The sequence below is a fragment of the Pempheris klunzingeri genome, chromosome 24 (genome assembly GCF_042242105.1).
Source record: "Pempheris klunzingeri isolate RE-2024b chromosome 24, fPemKlu1.hap1, whole genome shotgun sequence".
In the NCBI taxonomy this organism is placed as follows: domain Eukaryota; kingdom Metazoa; phylum Chordata; class Actinopteri; order Acropomatiformes; family Pempheridae; genus Pempheris; species Pempheris klunzingeri.
Genome location: NC_092035.1, coordinates 18,588 through 36,393, shown reverse-complemented (window position 1 = coordinate 36,393; position 17,806 = coordinate 18,588). Strand labels below are relative to the sequence as shown.

The 17,806-nt window shown below is 50.5% G+C and overlaps 2 protein-coding genes across 4 annotated transcripts; both read left to right on the top strand.

The window, feature by feature from the left end:
- The first annotated feature begins 741 nt into the window (after nucleotides 1-741).
- On the top strand, nucleotides 742-12,052 carry vps16 (VPS16 core subunit of CORVET and HOPS complexes). 2 transcript variants are annotated; one of them, XM_070855646.1, is made up of 24 exons: nucleotides 742-877; nucleotides 1,359-1,447; nucleotides 1,778-1,869; nucleotides 2,940-3,068; nucleotides 3,471-3,615; nucleotides 5,290-5,405; nucleotides 5,499-5,621; nucleotides 5,712-5,767; nucleotides 5,852-5,941; nucleotides 6,068-6,239; nucleotides 7,664-7,795; nucleotides 7,876-8,003; nucleotides 8,175-8,210; nucleotides 8,303-8,411; nucleotides 8,494-8,628; nucleotides 9,346-9,454; nucleotides 9,542-9,639; nucleotides 9,962-10,066; nucleotides 10,143-10,220; nucleotides 10,387-10,473; nucleotides 10,576-10,658; nucleotides 10,781-10,877; nucleotides 10,985-11,088; nucleotides 11,170-12,052. In XM_070855646.1, the coding sequence occupies exons 1-24, from the start codon at nucleotides 828-830 to the stop codon at nucleotides 11,309-11,311; spliced, it is 2,505 nt and encodes an 834-aa protein (XP_070711747.1). In that variant the 5' UTR covers nucleotides 742-827; the 3' UTR covers nucleotides 11,312-12,052. The 2 variants fall into 2 exon arrangements, with proteins under 2 accessions (XP_070711747.1, XP_070711748.1); XM_070855647.1 differs by lacking the exons at nucleotides 742-877; nucleotides 1,359-1,447; nucleotides 1,778-1,869; nucleotides 2,940-3,068 and adding an exon at nucleotides 3,281-3,292.
- A 179-nt stretch (nucleotides 12,053-12,231) lies between these two features.
- On the top strand, nucleotides 12,232-17,145 carry rgn (regucalcin). Of its 2 annotated transcripts, none has more exons than XM_070855619.1 (8): nucleotides 12,232-12,237; nucleotides 14,332-14,545; nucleotides 14,620-14,802; nucleotides 14,885-14,985; nucleotides 15,996-16,110; nucleotides 16,222-16,353; nucleotides 16,441-16,595; nucleotides 16,683-17,145. In XM_070855619.1, the coding sequence occupies exons 2-8, from the start codon at nucleotides 14,380-14,382 to the stop codon at nucleotides 16,731-16,733; spliced, it is 903 nt and encodes a 300-aa protein (XP_070711720.1). In that variant the 5' UTR covers nucleotides 12,232-12,237; nucleotides 14,332-14,379; the 3' UTR covers nucleotides 16,734-17,145. The 2 variants fall into 2 exon arrangements, with proteins under 2 accessions (XP_070711720.1, XP_070711721.1); XM_070855620.1 differs by lacking the exon at nucleotides 12,232-12,237 and adding an exon at nucleotides 12,244-12,250.
- The last annotated feature ends 661 nt before the right edge of the window (nucleotides 17,146-17,806 follow it).

Sequence of the window (17,806 nt, the reverse complement as noted above, 5' to 3'; positions counted from 1 at the left end):
CAGAGCTGAAATGTGTGAGCTGTTTGTTAGTCTCGTTGTCATGGTAACCTACAGCAGACAGACAGGAGCATCTCATTACCATGGTAACCTACAGGATCAGCCAAATGAGTAACTGAAATGCATCTGGATGACTTTTAATTCAGGATACAAACCATATTATAGTATTAAGAAAAGCTATGTAACCTAATGCAAAGCGAAGGTGCTCGTCTCCATAGAAACGGCTCATGGGTGGATGGTCACAGCATTAACCGGCGGTGTTGTTGACGAGCGATGAAGGAAACGATATTACAAGTGAAGAACTGATGCTGATTCATCCTGAGGTGACGAGGAGACAGGAGAACATCTTCACCGTCCACGAGGACCAGACCAAAGCAGCAGCAGCGAATAGAATCACACGGAAAACAAAAGGAATTCATTAATACTTTAATTTTACATAAGAGTCATAATAATCATCTGCACTGATTTAACTGGAGTCAGAGCAGCCGATGGGAATATAGGAATTACAAATAAAGTGTCTTCACACTTGAGTTCAAATATTGCTTGAACAAGTCAAACTGTTGTGAGGGAGCAGGATGAAAAGTCAAAACTTCACATGTTAGCTGCATGCTAACAATTAGCCATGAAATAATAAGACGTGATTCACTGCGGTCCACAGCAGGGGGCGGTAGAGCTCCTCAGCGCTGGTCCGCACCTGGAGAGGAGGAGGAGGAGAAGAAGAAGAAGGAGGAGGAAGAGGACGAGGGTGATGTTGATGTGGTGGTGATCAGCTGACTGATCGGAAGCTAAAGCTAACAGTGAATCGCTTGGTCTCTCCGGAGGGAAACAACATGGCGTTCATCACCGCCAACTGGAACCCGCTGGGAGAATCTTTCTATCGGTCAGTTTGTCTCCGGTTTGTCGGTCACACAGCTGCTAGCATCCACGGCTAACGTTAGCCTGCAGCGGCCCGCAGCTGGAAACAGGCTAAATGCTAGCTGTTAGCTCCTTGGAGCCCCGTGTTATTTCTGCAGAGCTAACTGTGCTGTCCGCTAGCTGTCTGTTAGCTTGTTCCTTGTTCTGCTGGTCATGTGACACTGCTAACGTTAGCTTCATGCTAGCTTTAAATGGGACTTGACAGAGCGGTTGTGAACAGAACAGGTGAGTGTTGACTCCATCACGTTTATTAGCTCACCGCAGATGATGGTCAGGTGAGTCACTGTTATGACGAATTGAGAAGAAGACTTCAACCAATCAGAGTCAGGAATTCAGTTCAGTTATCGAGTGATCAGTGCAGTGTTTTATACGAGCTGAAATAAACATTAATGGTGTGTGTGTGTGTGTGTGTGTGTGTGTGTGTGTGTGTGTGTAAAACGGAGTAGTAAAACGGAGCTGTATGAGATGTGCTGGAACCTGAAGGATGGACTCAGAGACTGTTTGGTGGCTGCAGCTCCATACGGAGGACCAATAGGTACACACGCAGATCCATAGAACTATCTATAGATCCACTGGTGTATATGTAGATCCGCTAGTAGATCTATAGATCCACATGTAAATATATAGATCCACTGCTAGATCTGTAATCCATTGGTTGATCTATAGATCCACTGGTAGATTTCTACATCTATAGGTTTAATTTTCAGTGACGACACAAAGTCACTTTGATGGAAAATATAAAATAATTTACTTAAATGGACGATTTCAGACAATGTCCTGATAACATCAACCTGTCTGTCTGTCTTTGACCTGTCTGTGTCTCTGTCTTGTCTCTCTCTCTCTGTCTCACCTGTATGTCTCCCAGCTCTCCTCCGAGAACCTCACAGACGTTCTCCCAGCTCTCGTCCTCAGTTGGAGATTTATTCTGCATCTGGAGTCGCCATCACCAGCTTCCCGGTAAACAACCAATCACAGCCTGTCCTCGTTATTATCCAATCACAGCCTGTCCTCGTTGTTATCCAATCACAGCCTGTCCTCGTCAGTATCCAATCACAGCCTGTCCTCGTTGTTATCCAATCACAGCCTGTCCTCGTTGTTATCCAATCACAGCCTGTCCTCGTTATTATCCAATCACAGCCTGTCCTCGTTGTTATCCAATCACAGCCTGTCCTCGTCAGTATCCAATCACAGCCTGTCCTCGTCAGTATCCAATCACAGCCTGTCCACGTCGTTATCCAATCACAGCCTGTCCTCGTTATTATCCAATCACAGCCTGTCCTCGTCGTTATCCAATCACAGCCTGTCCTCGTTGTTATCCAATCACAGCCTGTCCTCGTCAGTATCCAATCACAGCCTGTCCTCGTTATTATCCAATCACAGCCTGTCCTCGTCAGTATCCAATCACAGCCTGTCCTCGTTATTATCCAATCACAGCCTGTCCTCGTTGTTATCCAATCACAGCCTGTCCTCGTCAGTATCCAATCACAGCCTGTCCTCGTCAGTATCCAATCACAGCCTGTCCTCGTCAGTATCCAATCACAGCCTGTCCTCGTCAGTATCCAATCACAGCCTGTCCACGTCGTTATCCAATCACAGCCTGTCCTCGTCGTTATCCAATCACAGCCTGTCCTCGTTGTTATCCAATCACAGCCTGTCCTCGTTATTATCCAATCACAGCCTGTCCTCGTCGTTATCCAATCACAGCCTGTCCTCGTTGTTATCCAATCACAGCCTGTCCTCGTTGTTATCCAATCACAGCCTGTCCTCGTTGTTATCCAATCACAGCCTGTCCTCGTTGTTATCCAATCACAGCCTGTCCTCGTTGTTATCCAATCACAGCCTGTCCTCGTCAGTATCCAATCACAGCCTGTCCTCGTCGTTATCCAATCACAGCCTGTGTATTACTCTCTACACTGTGTAGTTCTGTAATAATATTTAATAAAATAATAATGCTGGACATTTTCTGATGAGTCTGTCCCCCTCCCTGTACCTGTCTCTCCCCCCCTCTCACCTGTCTGTCTCTGCAGTGGAAGAGTGGTCCTGTGGTCCATCTCGGTTGGACGGTCAACGACGAGCTGTTGTGTGTTCAGGAGGACGGATCGGTTCTGATCTACGACCTGTTCGGTTCTTTCAAGAGACACTTCAGCATGGGCCAGGTCGGTCTGTTAACTAGTCTGTTAACTGGTCAACTAACCACTTCAGCATGGGCCAGGTCGGTCTGTTAACTAGTCTGTTAACTGGTCAACTAACCACCTCAGCATGGGCCAGGTCGGTCTGTTAACTAGTCTGTTAACTGGTCAACTAACCACCTCAGCATGGGCCAGGTCGGTCTGTTAACTAGTCTGTTAACTGGTCAACTAACCACTTCAGCATGGGCCAGGTCGGTCTGTTAACTAGTCTGTTAACTGGTCAACTAACCACCTCAGCATGGGCCAGGTCGGTCTGTTAACTAGTCTGTTAACTGGTCAACTAACCACCTCAGCATGGGCCAGGTCGGTCTGTTAACTAGTTAGCTGTTTAGTTAGTTTGGACCTGTCTGTCGCCATGGTTTCCAACAGGAAGTGGTCCAGAGTCAGGTGCTAGAGGCCAAAGTGTTCCACTCCCCGTATGGAACAGGTGTCGCCATAGTAACTGGCTCCTCCCGCTTCACCCTGGCAACCAACATCGATGACCTGAAGCTCCGCAGACTACCTGAGGTCCCAGGTAACACCTGTCTCACCTGAGCTTAAACCCTCTTTACACTGGGACCTGTCTGTCTGTCTGAACCATTTATCTCTCTATCTGACCCGTCTGCCTCTCTCTGACCCGTCTGCCTCTCTCTGACCCATCTGTCCCTCTCTGACCCATCTCTCTCTCTCACCTGTCTGTCTCTCTCTGACCCATCTCTCTCTCTCTGACCCGTCTGCCTCTCTCTGACCCGTCTGTCCCTCTCTGACCCGTCTGTCTCTCTCTCTGACCCATTTCTCTCTCTGACCCGTCTGTCTCTCTCTCTGACCCGTCTGTCTCTCTCTCTGACCCGTCTGTCCCTCTCTCTGACCTGTCTGTCTCTCTCTGACCCGTCTGTCTCTCTATGACGCGTCTGTCTCTCTCTCTGACCCGTCTGTCTCTCTCTCTGACCCGTCTGTCTCTCTGTCTGACCCGTCTGTCTGACCCGTCTGTCTCTCTATGACGCGTCTGCCTCTCTCTGACCCGTCTGTCTCTCTCTGACCCGTCTGTCTCTCTGTCTGACCCGTCTCTCTCTGTCTGACCCGTCTGTCTCTCTGTCTGACCCGTCTGTCTCTCTGTCTGACCCCTCTTTCTCTCTCTCTCTGACCCGTCTGTCTCTCTGTCTGACCCGTCTGCCTCTCTCTGACCCGTCTGCCTCTCTCTGACCCGTCTGCCTCTCTGTCTGACCCGTCTGTCTCTCTGTCTGACCCGTCTGTCTCTCTGTCTGACCCCTCTGTCTCTCTGTCTGACCCGTCTGCCTCTCTCTGACCCGTCTGTCTCTCTGTCTGACCCGTCTGTCTCTCTCTCTGACCCGTCTGTCTCTCTGTCTGACCCGTCTGTCTGACCCGTCTGTCTCTCTATGACGCGTCTGCCTCTCTCTGACCCGTCTGTCTCTCTCTGACCCGTCTGTCTCTCTGTCTGACCCGTCTCTCTCTGTCTGACCCGTCTGTCTCTCTGTCTGACCCGTCTGTCTCTCTGTCTGACCCCTCTTTCTCTCTCTCTGACCCGTCTGTCTCTCTGTCTGACCCGTCTGCCTCTCTCTGACCCGTCTGCCTCTCTCTGACCCGTCTGCCTCTCTGTCTGACCCGTCTGTCTCTCTGTCTGACCCGTCTGTCTCTCTGTCTGACCCCTCTGTCTCTCTGTCTGACCCGTCTGCCTCTCTCTGACCCGTCTGCCTCTCTCTGACCCGTCTGTCTCTCTGTCTGACCCGTCTGTCTCTCTCTCTGACCCGTCTGTCTCTCTGTCTGACCCGTCTGCCTCTCTCTGACCCGTCTGCCTCTCTCTGACCCGTCTGTCTCTCTCTCTGACCTGTCTGTCTCTCTGTCTGACGCGTTTGTCTCTCTCTCTGACCCGTCTGTCTCTCTCTCTGACCCCTCTGTCTCTCTGTCTGACCCCTCTGTCTCTCTGTCTGACCCGTCTGCCTCTCTCTGACCCGTCTGCCTCTCTCTGACCCGTCTGTCTCTCTGTCTGACCCGTCTGTCTCTCTGTCTGACCCGTCTGCCTCTCTGTCTGACCCGTCTGTCTCTGTCTGACCCCTCTGTCTCTCTGTCTGACCCGTCTGCCTCTCTCTGACCCGTCTGCCTCTCTCTGACCCGTCTGTCTCTCTGTCTGACCCGTCTGCCTCTCTCTCTGACCCGTCTGTCTCTCTCTGACCCGTCTGTCTGCCCTCAGGTCTCCAGGGGAAGCCGTCCTGCTGGGTCGTCCTCACTCAGGACAGACAGACTAAAGTCCTTCTGTCCAACGGACCTGAACTCTACATCCTGGACAACACGTCATGTACTGCTGTGGTGAGACAGACAGAGTCAGACAGACAGGTAGATACAGACAGGTAAACAGGTAAGTAGGCTCACCTGTCTGCCTCCCTACCTGTCTGTCTGCAGTGTCCTGTAGGTCTTAGTCCTCAGGCCGGCAGCATCATCCATATGTCCGTATCATTCAGCTATAAATACCTGGCTCTCTTCACCGACACGGGACACCTGTGGACAGGCTCCTCCCTCCTCCAGGTCAGTCTCCTCTGTCCAATCAGCTGCTGGATCCATCTGGAGGGGGGGGGGGTCTGTGTGGATGATTGACAGGTGATTCTGTGCCTGCAGGACAAGCTGAGCGAAGTTGACACCAAAACATCAACGCCCCCGAAACAGATGGTCTGGTACGTCCACCCGTCCGTCTACCTGTTCACCTGTCTGTCTACCTGTCTGTCCAGTAATCTGTCCGTCTGTCTCCACCTCTCCAGGTGTTGCAGAACAAAGAGTCAGCAGAAGTCTGTGGTGTTGATGTGGGACAGACTGCTGATGGTGGCCGGAGTCAGTAATGACACCATCCAGTATCCTTTAACCAGTTCAGACTGGAGTCCTGGACCCGTGTTTTAAGGCTCCTCTGGGTCTCGTTTAGCTGTTTTTAGGTTAATTGACCTCGTTCGGGTGATGTTGACCCCTGACCCTGACCTCAGGTTCCTCATAGAGGATCCGTGCGTTCTGGTCGGCGAGCTGGACGGCGTGCGGATCATCAGCTCGACCAATCAGGAGCTGCTGCAGGAGGTTCCGCTGGTCTGTCAGGACATCTTCAAGATCGCCTCCATGGCTCCTGGAGCGCTGCTGCTGGAGGCCCACCGGGAGTACGAGGTACACCTGTCTGTCTGTCTGATCACACCTGTCCGTCTAACTGATCACACCTGTCTGTCTGTCTGATCACACCTGTCCGTCTGTCTGTCTGTCTGATCACACCTGTCTGTCTGACTGACCACACCTGTCTGTCTGTCTGTCTGTCTGATCACACCTGTCCGTCTGACTGATCACACCTGTCCGTCTGACTGATCACACCTGTCTGTCCGTCTGACTGATCACACCTGTCTGTCCGTCTGTCTGTCTGTCTGTCTGATCACACCTGTCCGTCTGACTGATCACACCTGTCTGTCCGTCTGACTGATCACACCTGTCTGTCCGTCTGTCTGATCACACCTGTCTGTCTGTCTGTCTGATCACACCTGTCTGTCTGTCTGATCACACCTGTCTGTCTGTCTGATCACACCTGTCTGTCCGTCAGACTGATCACACCTGTCTGTCTGTCTGTCTGATCAGACCTGTCTGTCCGTCGGACTGATCACACCTGTCTGTCTGTCTGATCACACCTGTCTGTCTGACTGATCACACCTGTCTGTCTGTCTGATCACACCTGTCTGTCCGTCGGACTGATCACACCTGTCCGTCGGACTGATCACACCTGTCCGTCTGACTGATCACACCTGTCCGTCTGTCTGATCACACCTGTCCGTCTGTCTGATCACACCTGTCCGTCTGTCTGATCACACCTGTCCGTCTGACTGATCACACCTGTCTGTCTGATCCCACCTGTCTGTCTGTCTGTCTGATCACACCTGTCCGTCTGTCTGACTGATCACGTCTGTCTGTCTGTCTGATCACACCTGTCCATCTGTCTGATCACACCTGTCTGTCTGACTGACCACACCTGTCTGTCTGACTGACCACACCTGTCCGTCTGTCTGATCACACCTGTCTGTCTGTCTGTCTGTCTGATCACACCTGTCTGTCTGTCTGACTGACCACACCTGTCTGTCTGTCTGATCACACCTGTCTATCCGTCGGACTGATCACACCTGTCCGTCTGACTGATCACACCTGTCCGTCTGACTGATCACACCTGTCCGTCTGTCTGATCACACCTGTCTGTCTGATCCCACCTGTCTGTCTGTCTGTCTGATCACACCTGTCTGTCTGTCTGTCTGTCTGATCACACCTGTCCGTCTGTCTGACTGATCACGTCTGTCTGTCTGTCTGATCACACCTGTCCATCTGTCTGATCACACCTGTCTGTCTGACTGACCACACCTGTCTGTCTGACTGACCACACCTGTCTGTCTGACTGACCACACCTGTCCGTCTGTCTGATCACACCTGTCTGTCTGTCTGTCTGTCTGTCTGATCACACCTGTCTGTCTGTCTGACTGACCACACCTGTCTGTCTGTCTGATCACACCTGTCTATCTGACCACACCTGTGTGTGTGTGTGTGTGTGTGTGTGTGTGTAGAAGTCGAGTCAGAAGGCCGATGAGTACTTGCGGGAGATCAAGGAGCAAAGCATGCTGGGAGAAGCAGTGAGACAGTGTGTGGAGGCGGCCGCACATGAGTACGACTCCAATACCCAGAAGTCCCTGCTGAGGGTGAGAGTGCACACACACACAAACACACACAGAGTAACACACAGTGTGTCCTGTGATGTAACGGCGTGCTCCGCCCCCAGGCGGCGTCCTTCGGGAAGTGTTTCCTGACGGACTTCAGTCCGGACGCCTTCGTGGCGACCTGCAGGGAGCTGCGGGTGCTGAACGCCATCAGGGAGAGCGGCGTGGGGCTGCCGCTCACACACACTCAGTATCCTCCCACACAGGGCCATCATGGGAAATGTAGTGTCCGCTAAATTATTAACGAGTGATTGTGATGTCACCGTCGGTTTGACCAATCAGATGTCAGATCGGTCTCCTGTCAGTTAGACAGATGTCACTGTGTTACCATGGTGACCAGCTCCTTGACTTCTGACCTCAGATTCAAACAGATAACGCTGCAGGTGCTGATCGACAGGTGAGTCGCCCTACCCGTCTGTCTGTCTGCCTGTCTCTCTGTATCTGTCTGCCTCTCACCCGTCTGTCTCTTCGTACCTGTCTGTCTGTCAGGTTGGTGTATCGACGGTTTTATCCGTTGGCGATAGAAATCTGTCGTTACCTGAAGATTCCAGATTATCAGGGAGTCAGCAGAGTCCTCAAACACTGGGCGTCCTGCAAGGTACTTGTCTCACCTGTTTTCAGTCTCAGGCGCCCGCAGAGCTCACCTGTATGACGTGCGCTCTGCTTGTGGGCGTGTCCAGGTGCAGCAGAAGGACCTATCGGACGAGGCCATCGCCCGGGCCGTATGTGTGAAGGTGGGAGACGCGCCGGGCGTTTCCTACTCGCACATCGCCGCTAAAGCGTACGAGTGTGGACGCACTGAGCTCGCCATCAAGGTAACGTCGACCTGGCGACGATCCAGGGCTGGTTTTTACTGGACGGCCGTGATCACAGCAGTTAGCACCAAAAGTCTGCCCCTCTTCCTCCTTCCCCTTCCTCCTCCTCTTCCTCCTCTCCTTCCCCTTCCCCTCCTCCTTCCCTTCCCCTTCCTCTTCCTCCTTCCCTTCCTCTTCCTCTTAACCCCTGTTCAGAAAACAGAGGCTGCAGAACCTCATAGAGAATCTGTCGGTTTTTAAGGTTCCTTCAGTCTGTCTGAACATCCAGGGGTTCATCCTCTGCAGACAGGAGCTGCTGTCTGAACATCCAGGGGTTCATCCTCTGCAGACAGGAGCTGCTGTCTGAACATCCAGGGGTTCATCCTCTGCAGACAGGAGCTGCTGTCTGAACATCCAGGGGTTCGTCCTCTGCAGACAGGAGCTGCTGTCTGAACATCCAGGGGTTCATCCTCTGCAGACAGGAGCTGCTGTCTGAACATCCAGGGGTTCGTCCTCTGCAGACAGGAGCTGCTGTCTGAACATCCAGGGGTTCGTCCTCTGCAGACAGGAGCTGCTGTCTGAACATCCAGGGGTTCGTCCTCTGCAGACAGGAGCTGCTGTCTGAACATCCAGGGGTTCGTCCTCTGCAGACAGGAGCTGCTGTCTGAACATCCAGGGGTTCGTCCTCTGCAGACAGGAGCTGCTGTCTCACCTGGTCTGTTGTGTTCTGTATATCAGCTGTTGGACTTCGAGGCTCGCTCGGGGGAACAGGTTCCTCTGTTGCTGAAGATGAAGAGGAGTCAGCTGGCTCTCAGTAAGGCTGTGGAGAGCGGAGACACCGACCTGGGTGAGTCTCTGTTGGCCCGCCCCCACCTGTCTGTCAGGTAGATGATGTCACTCTGATGTCACGCTGATGTCACCCTGTCGTCTCCAGTGTACACGGTGGTGACGTACCTGAAGAACGAGATGAACCGGGGAGATTTCTTTATGACCCTGAGGAACCAGCCGGTGGCCTTGAGCCTCTACAGACAGGTACTCTTCATCACTGTCCTCCTCCTCATCCCACAGACGGGATTAGTATTGGGTGGTTTCTTAAAGGGACAGTCCGTGTTATCTGAGGTGTGATGTGATGTCAGTGTAGACCTGCTGTAAAATCAGTGTTTTTGTGAATGAAGTCTGGTGGCTTTGAAGAGAGCTTCAGCCTCAGATCCCTGTCTGCCTGTCAGGCTTTAATCAGTCTGTTATTGGTCATTGATGACGTTTTGATGATTGATTATTGTGATTTATTGATGACCTGTGATTTTGCCCGTATTGATTATTGATTACTGATTATTGGTTATTGGTCTGCTGTCAGTTCTGTAAGCTGCAGGAACAGGAGACTCTGAAGGATCTTTACAATCAGGATGACGACCATCAGGAACTCGCCAACTACTACGTGACGGCCAGTTACAGGGAGAAGGTGAGACGGCCTGTCTCACTGTCTGTCTGACAAACCTGTCTGTCTCACTGTCTGACTACTTTGTCTATCTCCCCAGAGGTTAGACAGCCGTCTGTCTCTCCTCCAGAGTGCTGTAGATGAATATAACAAGGCCAAGAACGAGTTTGCTGCAAAGGTGAAGCTATTGATCATTTAATGATTAGCTATTGGATTCTATCAGAATGATGTATTGACAACCTATTGATCCTTCATCTAATGATTAGCTATGGATCATCTCTGGCAGCCATGTAATCTTCTATTGATCGTATTGATCATCTGATATAACATCGTTCTGTCTTCAGGCCTCAGAGGACGAGATGCGCCTTCTTCGTTTCCAACGGAAACTGGATGACGAGAAAGGGGCGGGGCTACTGGGCCTGTCCCTACAGGTAAAGGCGGGGGCGGGGCTACTGTCTACAGGTGCAGAGGGGGCGGTGGTAGTGTACTTCCTGTGTCGTCACTTCCTGTGATGTCACTTCCTGTGTGTCCAGGCCACCATGGAGGCCCTGCTGTCTTTAGGACTCCACAAACAGGCGGAACAAGTTTACAAAGACTTCAGGGTTCCTGACAAAAGGTGAGACCCTCGGGGCGTGATGTCACTGCTCTCTCTTTTCTGATTGGCACCTGACCCTCAACTAACCCAATCAGAGGGACACCTGTCTCTCTCTACCTGTCTGACTTGTCTCACCTGTGCAGGTACTGGTGGTTGAAGCTGAGGTCTCTGGCAGAGAAGGAGGAGTGGGAGGAGTTAGAGAAGTTCTCAAAAAGCAAGAAGTCTCCTATTGGCTACCTGGTGAGTTGAGGCCCCGCCCCCGTTAACCTGTCGTTTTAAATAAAGATAAGTGGTCAGTTCGGACTGGACTCCAGCTCCCATGAGCCTCTGCGCTGTGTCTCCTCCAGGCGTTTGTCGAGGTCTGCATGAAGAGCAACAACAAGAACGAGGCCAAGAAGTACGTTTCCAGGGTAACGCCTGAGCAGAAGGTCAGAGCTCACCTGGCCGTCAGGTAAGACACAGCCAACTATGACATCATCAGCCAGGTGACCCTGACCCTCAGGTAACCCCTCCTCCTCCTCCTTCCTGTCAGTGACCTGGAGGGGGCCGCGGACGCTGCCGTCGAACACAAGAACGACTCAGAGATGGGGGCGGTGCTCGCCAGATGCTCCGCCTCTGACCGCCTGTTGATTGACAGGCTGAACCGAGCCAGAGCCTCCGCTGCCAAAAAGTGACTGTGAGAGCGGGTGTTACCATAGCAACCACAGCTCCGTCGCTTCTTGTCCACGTGCTTTATCAGCTGATCCCATCATTGATCTGTAGTGATAACTAATGGAAGGGTGTTCGGTTATCAATCGCCCAGCTGATTGGCCGTCTTTCTTCTTCTCTGTTTCTGTCTGAACTCAATAAACCCCTCCAGTTCTCCAGGACGGGGTTCAGTCACTGTTAGCGATGGTGTTAGCAATGGCATTATCAGAGCTGTTTCCTGTTGCTGGTGTTTCACAATAAAAGCCTTACACCAGAGAACACCCCCCCCATTGTAAATAATATTTGTTTGATTTGGTTTTATTTTTTGGTGTTTTATTGTTTCCTGTTTGCAGCTTTCAGCGACGTCTCATGGTCCCCAGCGGTTGTCATGGAGACGATTGTGTTGTTGTCATGTGACCCAGGATGAGCTATAATTCAGACGTTTATCAGCCTGCACAGATCAATAAGCAATCAATACTCTGATCATCAGCAGAGAAACAGGGACCGGTCCAACCCCAAATATCAATAATCATCAATAAATATGGATCAGTGGCTGTGCCTGCCGTTGTCATGGTAACCACACGAAGGCGACAGACTGACTAACTATCTTTAAATTATTTTATTCAATAAACTGAATGAAATCTTAAGATGTATTGATTTGTTTTACTTTAAAGGAGTTAAAAGATCAATAAAAGATGTTATTGATCAGAATGAGTCCTGATCAATGATTCAGCTTCCTGTTTAAACGTCTCGTGGATGTTTTTCACAGTTTATCAGCTTCATCGATCTTTCTGATCGGTTATTGATCAGATCAGTGATCTGTCGGGTGCGTTTGGTCGGAGTCCACCGGCCGGGCGGGCGGAGCTGTGTGTGGGTCAGAGTACAAGTACACCAGGAGCACTGCGGAGTGAAGGTTAGTACTGCAGGTAGGTTTGAAACTGTATTTGTACATGTAAAGTACACGGTCGCGTGCTGTTCTGCTTCTGCTCTGTTAAGCTGGAACTTTAAGCAGACGTCTGGGACCCAGACTCCGTTCAAACATCAGTCGATTTAGAAGCCCGTGTGTTTACGGAAGTGAATATTTTTATAGTTACGGTCAAGTGACCTACTCTCCTTAAACGACTGTGACTCTAGTTCACATCGGCCTTCATTATGCACCAAACTGCACCAAGCTCACACTGAATTCTAAACATTTAGCCCGGCAGGTCGCTACAGTCAGACACCGTAGTCATGTGGTCCTAAAAGTTGATATTTTACTAAGCTGAGGCTCTAATGCGGGAAGGATTTGGAGCCGCAACGTGTGAAGTTTGAGGAGAAGTCTGGAAATCGATTCCAGACGGTCTGTGAGGACCGATGAGCAAGGCAGCAATAAAAAGGGTCGGATTTTAAATGGAGTTTGGCGAGAGGGGAGAGCGGACAATATGCAGTGGTAGTATTCAGTAATGAGTGTTGCAGTACTTCAGTGTACTTCAGTGTACATTTGACTCCGTAACGTGAAGTTACATTACATGTAGTACTGTGTAGTACCTTTGTCCCCTGTGTAGTACTGTGTAGTACTGTGTGGTACTGTGTGGTACCTTTGTCCCCTGTGCAGTACTGTGTAGTACTGTGTGGTACCTTTGTCCCCTGTGCAGTACTGTGTGGTACTGTGTAGTACTGTGTAGTACTGTGTGGTACTGTGCAGTACTGTGTGGTACCTTTGTCCCCTGTGTGGTACTGTGTAGTACTGTGTAGTACTGTGTGGTACTGTGCAGTACTGTGTGGTACCTTTGTCCCCTGTGTGGTACTGTGTAGTACTGTGTAGTACTGTGTGGTACTGTGTGGTACTGTGTGGTACCTTTGTCCCCTGTGTAGTACTGTGTGGTATCTTTGTCCCCTGTGTAGTACTGTGTAGTACTGTGTAGTACTGTGTAGTGGTGGGCGGATGGATCTAAAGTATGGGTATTGATCGATACTTATGTTTCAGTTTCTCTTCTCTCCGGTCAGCAGTCACATGGTACAGGGTAACTAACCCCCTCCACCTTCAGTCAGTCACCTCCACCTTCAGTCACCTCCACCTTCAGTCACCTCCAGCTTCAGTCACCTCCACCTTCAGTCACCTCCAGCTTTAGTCACCTCCAGCTTCAGTCACCTCCAGCTTCAGTCACCTCCACCTTCAGTCACCTCCAGCTTTAGTCACCTCCAGCTTCAGTCACCTCCAGCTTCAGTCACCTCCACCTTCAGTCACCTCCAGCTTTAGTCACCTCCACCTTCAGTCACCTCCAGCTTCAGTCACCTCCACCTTCAGTCACCTCCAGCTTTAGTCACCTCCAGCTTCAGTCACCTCCAGCTTTAGTCACCTCCAGCTTTAGTCACCTCCACCTTTAGTCAGTCACCTCCACCTTCAGTCAGTCACCTCCACCTTCAGTCAGTCACCTCCAGCTTTAGTCAGTCACCTCCACCTTCAGTCAGTCACCTCCACCTTCAGTCAGTCACCTCCACCTTTAGTCAGTCACCTCCACCTTCAGTCAGTCACCTCCACCTTCAGTCAGTCACCTCCACCTTCAGTCACCTCCAGCTTCAGTCACCTCCACCTTCAGTCACCTCCAGCTTCAGTCAGTCACCTCCAGCTTCAGTCAGTCACCTCCACCTTTAGTCAGTCACCTCCAGCTTTAGTCAGTCACCTCCACCTTCAGTCAGTCACCTCCACCTTCAGTCAGTCACCTCCAGCTTTAGTCAGTCACCTCCACCTTCAGTCAGTCACCTCCACCTTCAGTCAGTCACCTCCACCTTTAGTCAGTCACCTCCACCTTCAGTCAGTCACCTCCACCTTTAGTCAGTCACCTCTCGATGAGTGATTGGTCATAACTGTAATCTTAGCAGACTGATTAAATAACTGACTCTCCACCACACCAAAGTAGATCGGCTGTTTTTCGGTATCGGTAATACTGGCCCTGTATTTACTTGGTATCGGATCGATATCGCGCACCCCTGATTCCTGTTGTTATTGTTGTTTCCATGGAAACAGGGCAGGCCAGTTCTCTCCTGCTCAGTGATTGGTCCAGACAGACAGCTGATGATGTCATCGGTGAGGGTGGAGTGTGCGGTGAAGGCCGGCGCTCTGATTGGTGAGGGGCCGGTGTGGGAGGAGTCAGAGCAGACGCTGCTGTTCGTTGACATCGCCGGGCGGAAAATCCACCGCTGGAGTCCAACGACCAATCAAATTCAGTCTGTGGAGACAGGTCAGCCAATCAGCACACAGGAAACATTTAGAGAACTGTAAATGGAACACGTCTCACCTGTCTGTCTGTCACAGGTGACAACGTGGGCTTTGCGGTTCCTCGCCGGTCAGGTGGTTATGTGGCAGGCGTGGGTCGCAGCATCGTGGCGTTTGATTGGTCGACTCAGATGATGACATCATTGGCTGAGGTGGATGAGGACAAACCGAACAATCGGCTGAACGACGGGAAGGTTGATCCGATTGGACGCCTGCTGGCAGGTCGGTCCGCCTACCTGTCACCTGTGTGTTAACCTGTCTGTCTGAGGTGCTGTTGCCGTGATAACTGTGTGTGGCGTCTCAGGTACGATGGGGAAGGAGGTGAGACCGGCAGAGGTCCAGAGACGCCAAGGGTCGCTGTTCTCTGTGAACCCCGACCTCACTGTGACCACACACCTGACCCAGGTAACCTCACCTGTCTGTCTGTCTGTCTGTCTACCTGTCTGAACCTGTCTCTCTGTACCTGTCTCACTCTCTCAGGTAGACATATCTAACGGGATGGACTGGTTTCTCTGTACCTGTCTCACTCTCTCAGGTAGACATACCTAACGGGATGGACTGGTCTCTCTGTCCCTGTCTCACTCTCTCAGGTAGACATACCTAACGGGATGGACTGGTCTCTCTGTCCCTGTCTCACTCTCTCAGGTAGACATACCTAACGGGATGGACTGGTCTCTCTGTCCCTGTCTCACTCTCTCAGGTAGACATATCTAACGGGATGGACTGGTCTCTCTGTACCTGTCTCACTCTCTCAGGTAGACATATCTAACGGGATGGACTGGTCTCTCTGTCCCTGTCTCACTCTCTCAGGTAGACATACCTAATGGGATGGACTGGTCTCTCTGTCCCTGTCTCACTCTCTCAGGTAGACACATCTAACGGGATGGACTGGTCTCTCTGTCCCTGTCTCACTCTCTCAGGTAGACATATCTAACGGGATGGACTGGTCTCTCTGTCCCTGTCTCACTCTCTCAGGTAGACATATCTAACGGGATGGACTGGTCTCTCTGTCCCTGTCTCACTCTCTCAGGTAGACATATCTAACGGGATGGACTGGTCTCTCTGTCCCTGTCTCACTCTCTCAGGTAGACACATCTAACGGGATGGACTGGTCTCTCTGTCCCTGTCTCACTCTCTCAGGTAGACACATCTAACGGGATGGACTGGTCTCTCTGTCCCTGTCTCACTCTCTCAGGTAGACATATCTAACGGGATGGACTGGTCTCTCTGTCCCTGTCTCACTCTCTCAGGTAGACACATCTAACGGGATGGACTGGTCTCTCTGTCCCTGTCTCACTCTCTCAGGTAGACACATCTAACGGGATGGACTGGTCTCTCTGTCCCTGTCTCACTCTCTCAGGTAGACATATCTAACGGGATGGACTGGTCTCTCTGTCCCTGTCTCACTCTCTCAGGTAGACATATCTAACGGGATGGACTGGTCTTTGGATCAGAGGACGTTTTTCTACATCGACAGTTTGTCTCTGACCGTCGACGCCTTCGACTACGACTCGACCAGCGGACACCTCGGTACCTGAGTACTTATACTGTAGTACACATGTGTACTTATGCTGTAGTACACACAATAATACTCAGATGGATTAAAGGAGCAGTTCACTAAAATGAGGAAGCGTTGCCTAGGTAACCGTCGTGTGGTGTACCGTATGGAGGAGGGGGAGGGGCTTCCCGACGGCATGGTGGTAGACGGCGACGGGCGCCTGTGGGTGGCGTGTTACAACGGAGGACGGGTCATCAACATCGACCCCGCTACTGGTTAGTTATACTGGTTATCCTGGTTTATTCTGGTTTATCTTGGTGAGATGATGAAGATGAGGGTGAGGTTACCTGTGGTTCTCACAGGTGTGCGGATGCAGACCGTCTCTCTCCCGGTGATGAAGACCACCTCAGTTTGTTTCGGAGGCCCAGACCTCTCACACCTGTACGTCACCTCAGCCAGTCTGGGCCTCGACCAATCAGAGAGCAGACAGCAACCGCTGGCCGGACACACCTTCAGGGTGAGACAACTCACCTGTATCACTTTATTCACAGACACGTGTTGATGCTGACATGACGTGTGTGTGTGTGTGTGTGTTTGTGTACAGGTGCTCGGCCTCGGGGTGAAAGGTCGTCCTTTGAACTCGTTCTCTGGTTGACCTTCCAGCCAATCAGAGCCCAGGTCACAGCGGTGATTGATGAATCCTCACCATCAGTAATCAATAAACACTGAACTGGATCAATAACACTATTAATAAATGATCACTTATTAAGTTCAGAGTATTTAATTAGAATTTAATGTTGAGTTTCGCTAAATATTTGTAGTCATTTATAACCTTAGATTAATAAATGATGACGAGACTGACCAATCAGAGACCAGGAAACTGTGACATAGACATTCAGCAACCAATCAGAGACCAGGAAACTGTGACATAGACATTCAGCAACCAATCAGAGACCAGGAAACTGTGACATAGACATTCAGCAACCAATCAGAGTTGATTAATTGTTGCTTGTGTTTTTATGTAACTGTTTGATTAAAGAAATAAAATAAAGCTGAAAGACATCGGATCGGTTAGTGCTGACGTCATGTTGCTGAGCCTCTGGGGATTATGGGTAACGTAGTTCAAACAAACCTGAGCAGGCGCCATGTTGGTGCAAAGACCAGAGAAACGTCAGAGAGTAAATAACGATTGTGACCAGAGAGGAAGACGACCTGAAATCTGTACTGTAAACTAAGCTACATTTATTATTTATGATAAACTAAACAAGAGGCCATCCTCAGTACCGAGTACTCCAAGTTTGGACTTGTGTACTTGGTAGTTCGGACTTGGCAGGTGTGACTTTAAAAAAATGTTCAGTAGGGTTTATGTTGAACTTGAATTGGAGCAGCAGTCGGACAGAGAATGACGACGTTTGACAAAAACACGAGAACAGACTGAGAAAGGTATTACATCTATTAACTACAGTAAACTAAACTACGTATGTTGTTTACGGTAAACTAAACTACGTCTGTTATTTACAAAAACTACATTCTGAATTAAAAGACATTAAGCTGACAGAAGGTTTAAGTGAATTAAATGTAAAGATGAGACCTGTTTTATATAAACATTAACGTCTTGTAAACTTGAGGTGCTGATTTAGACCTGGTCTAGACCTGATTTAGACCTGGTCTAGACCTGCTCTTTATGGAAAGTGTCTTGAGAAAACACTGTTATGAACCGCCGCTGTA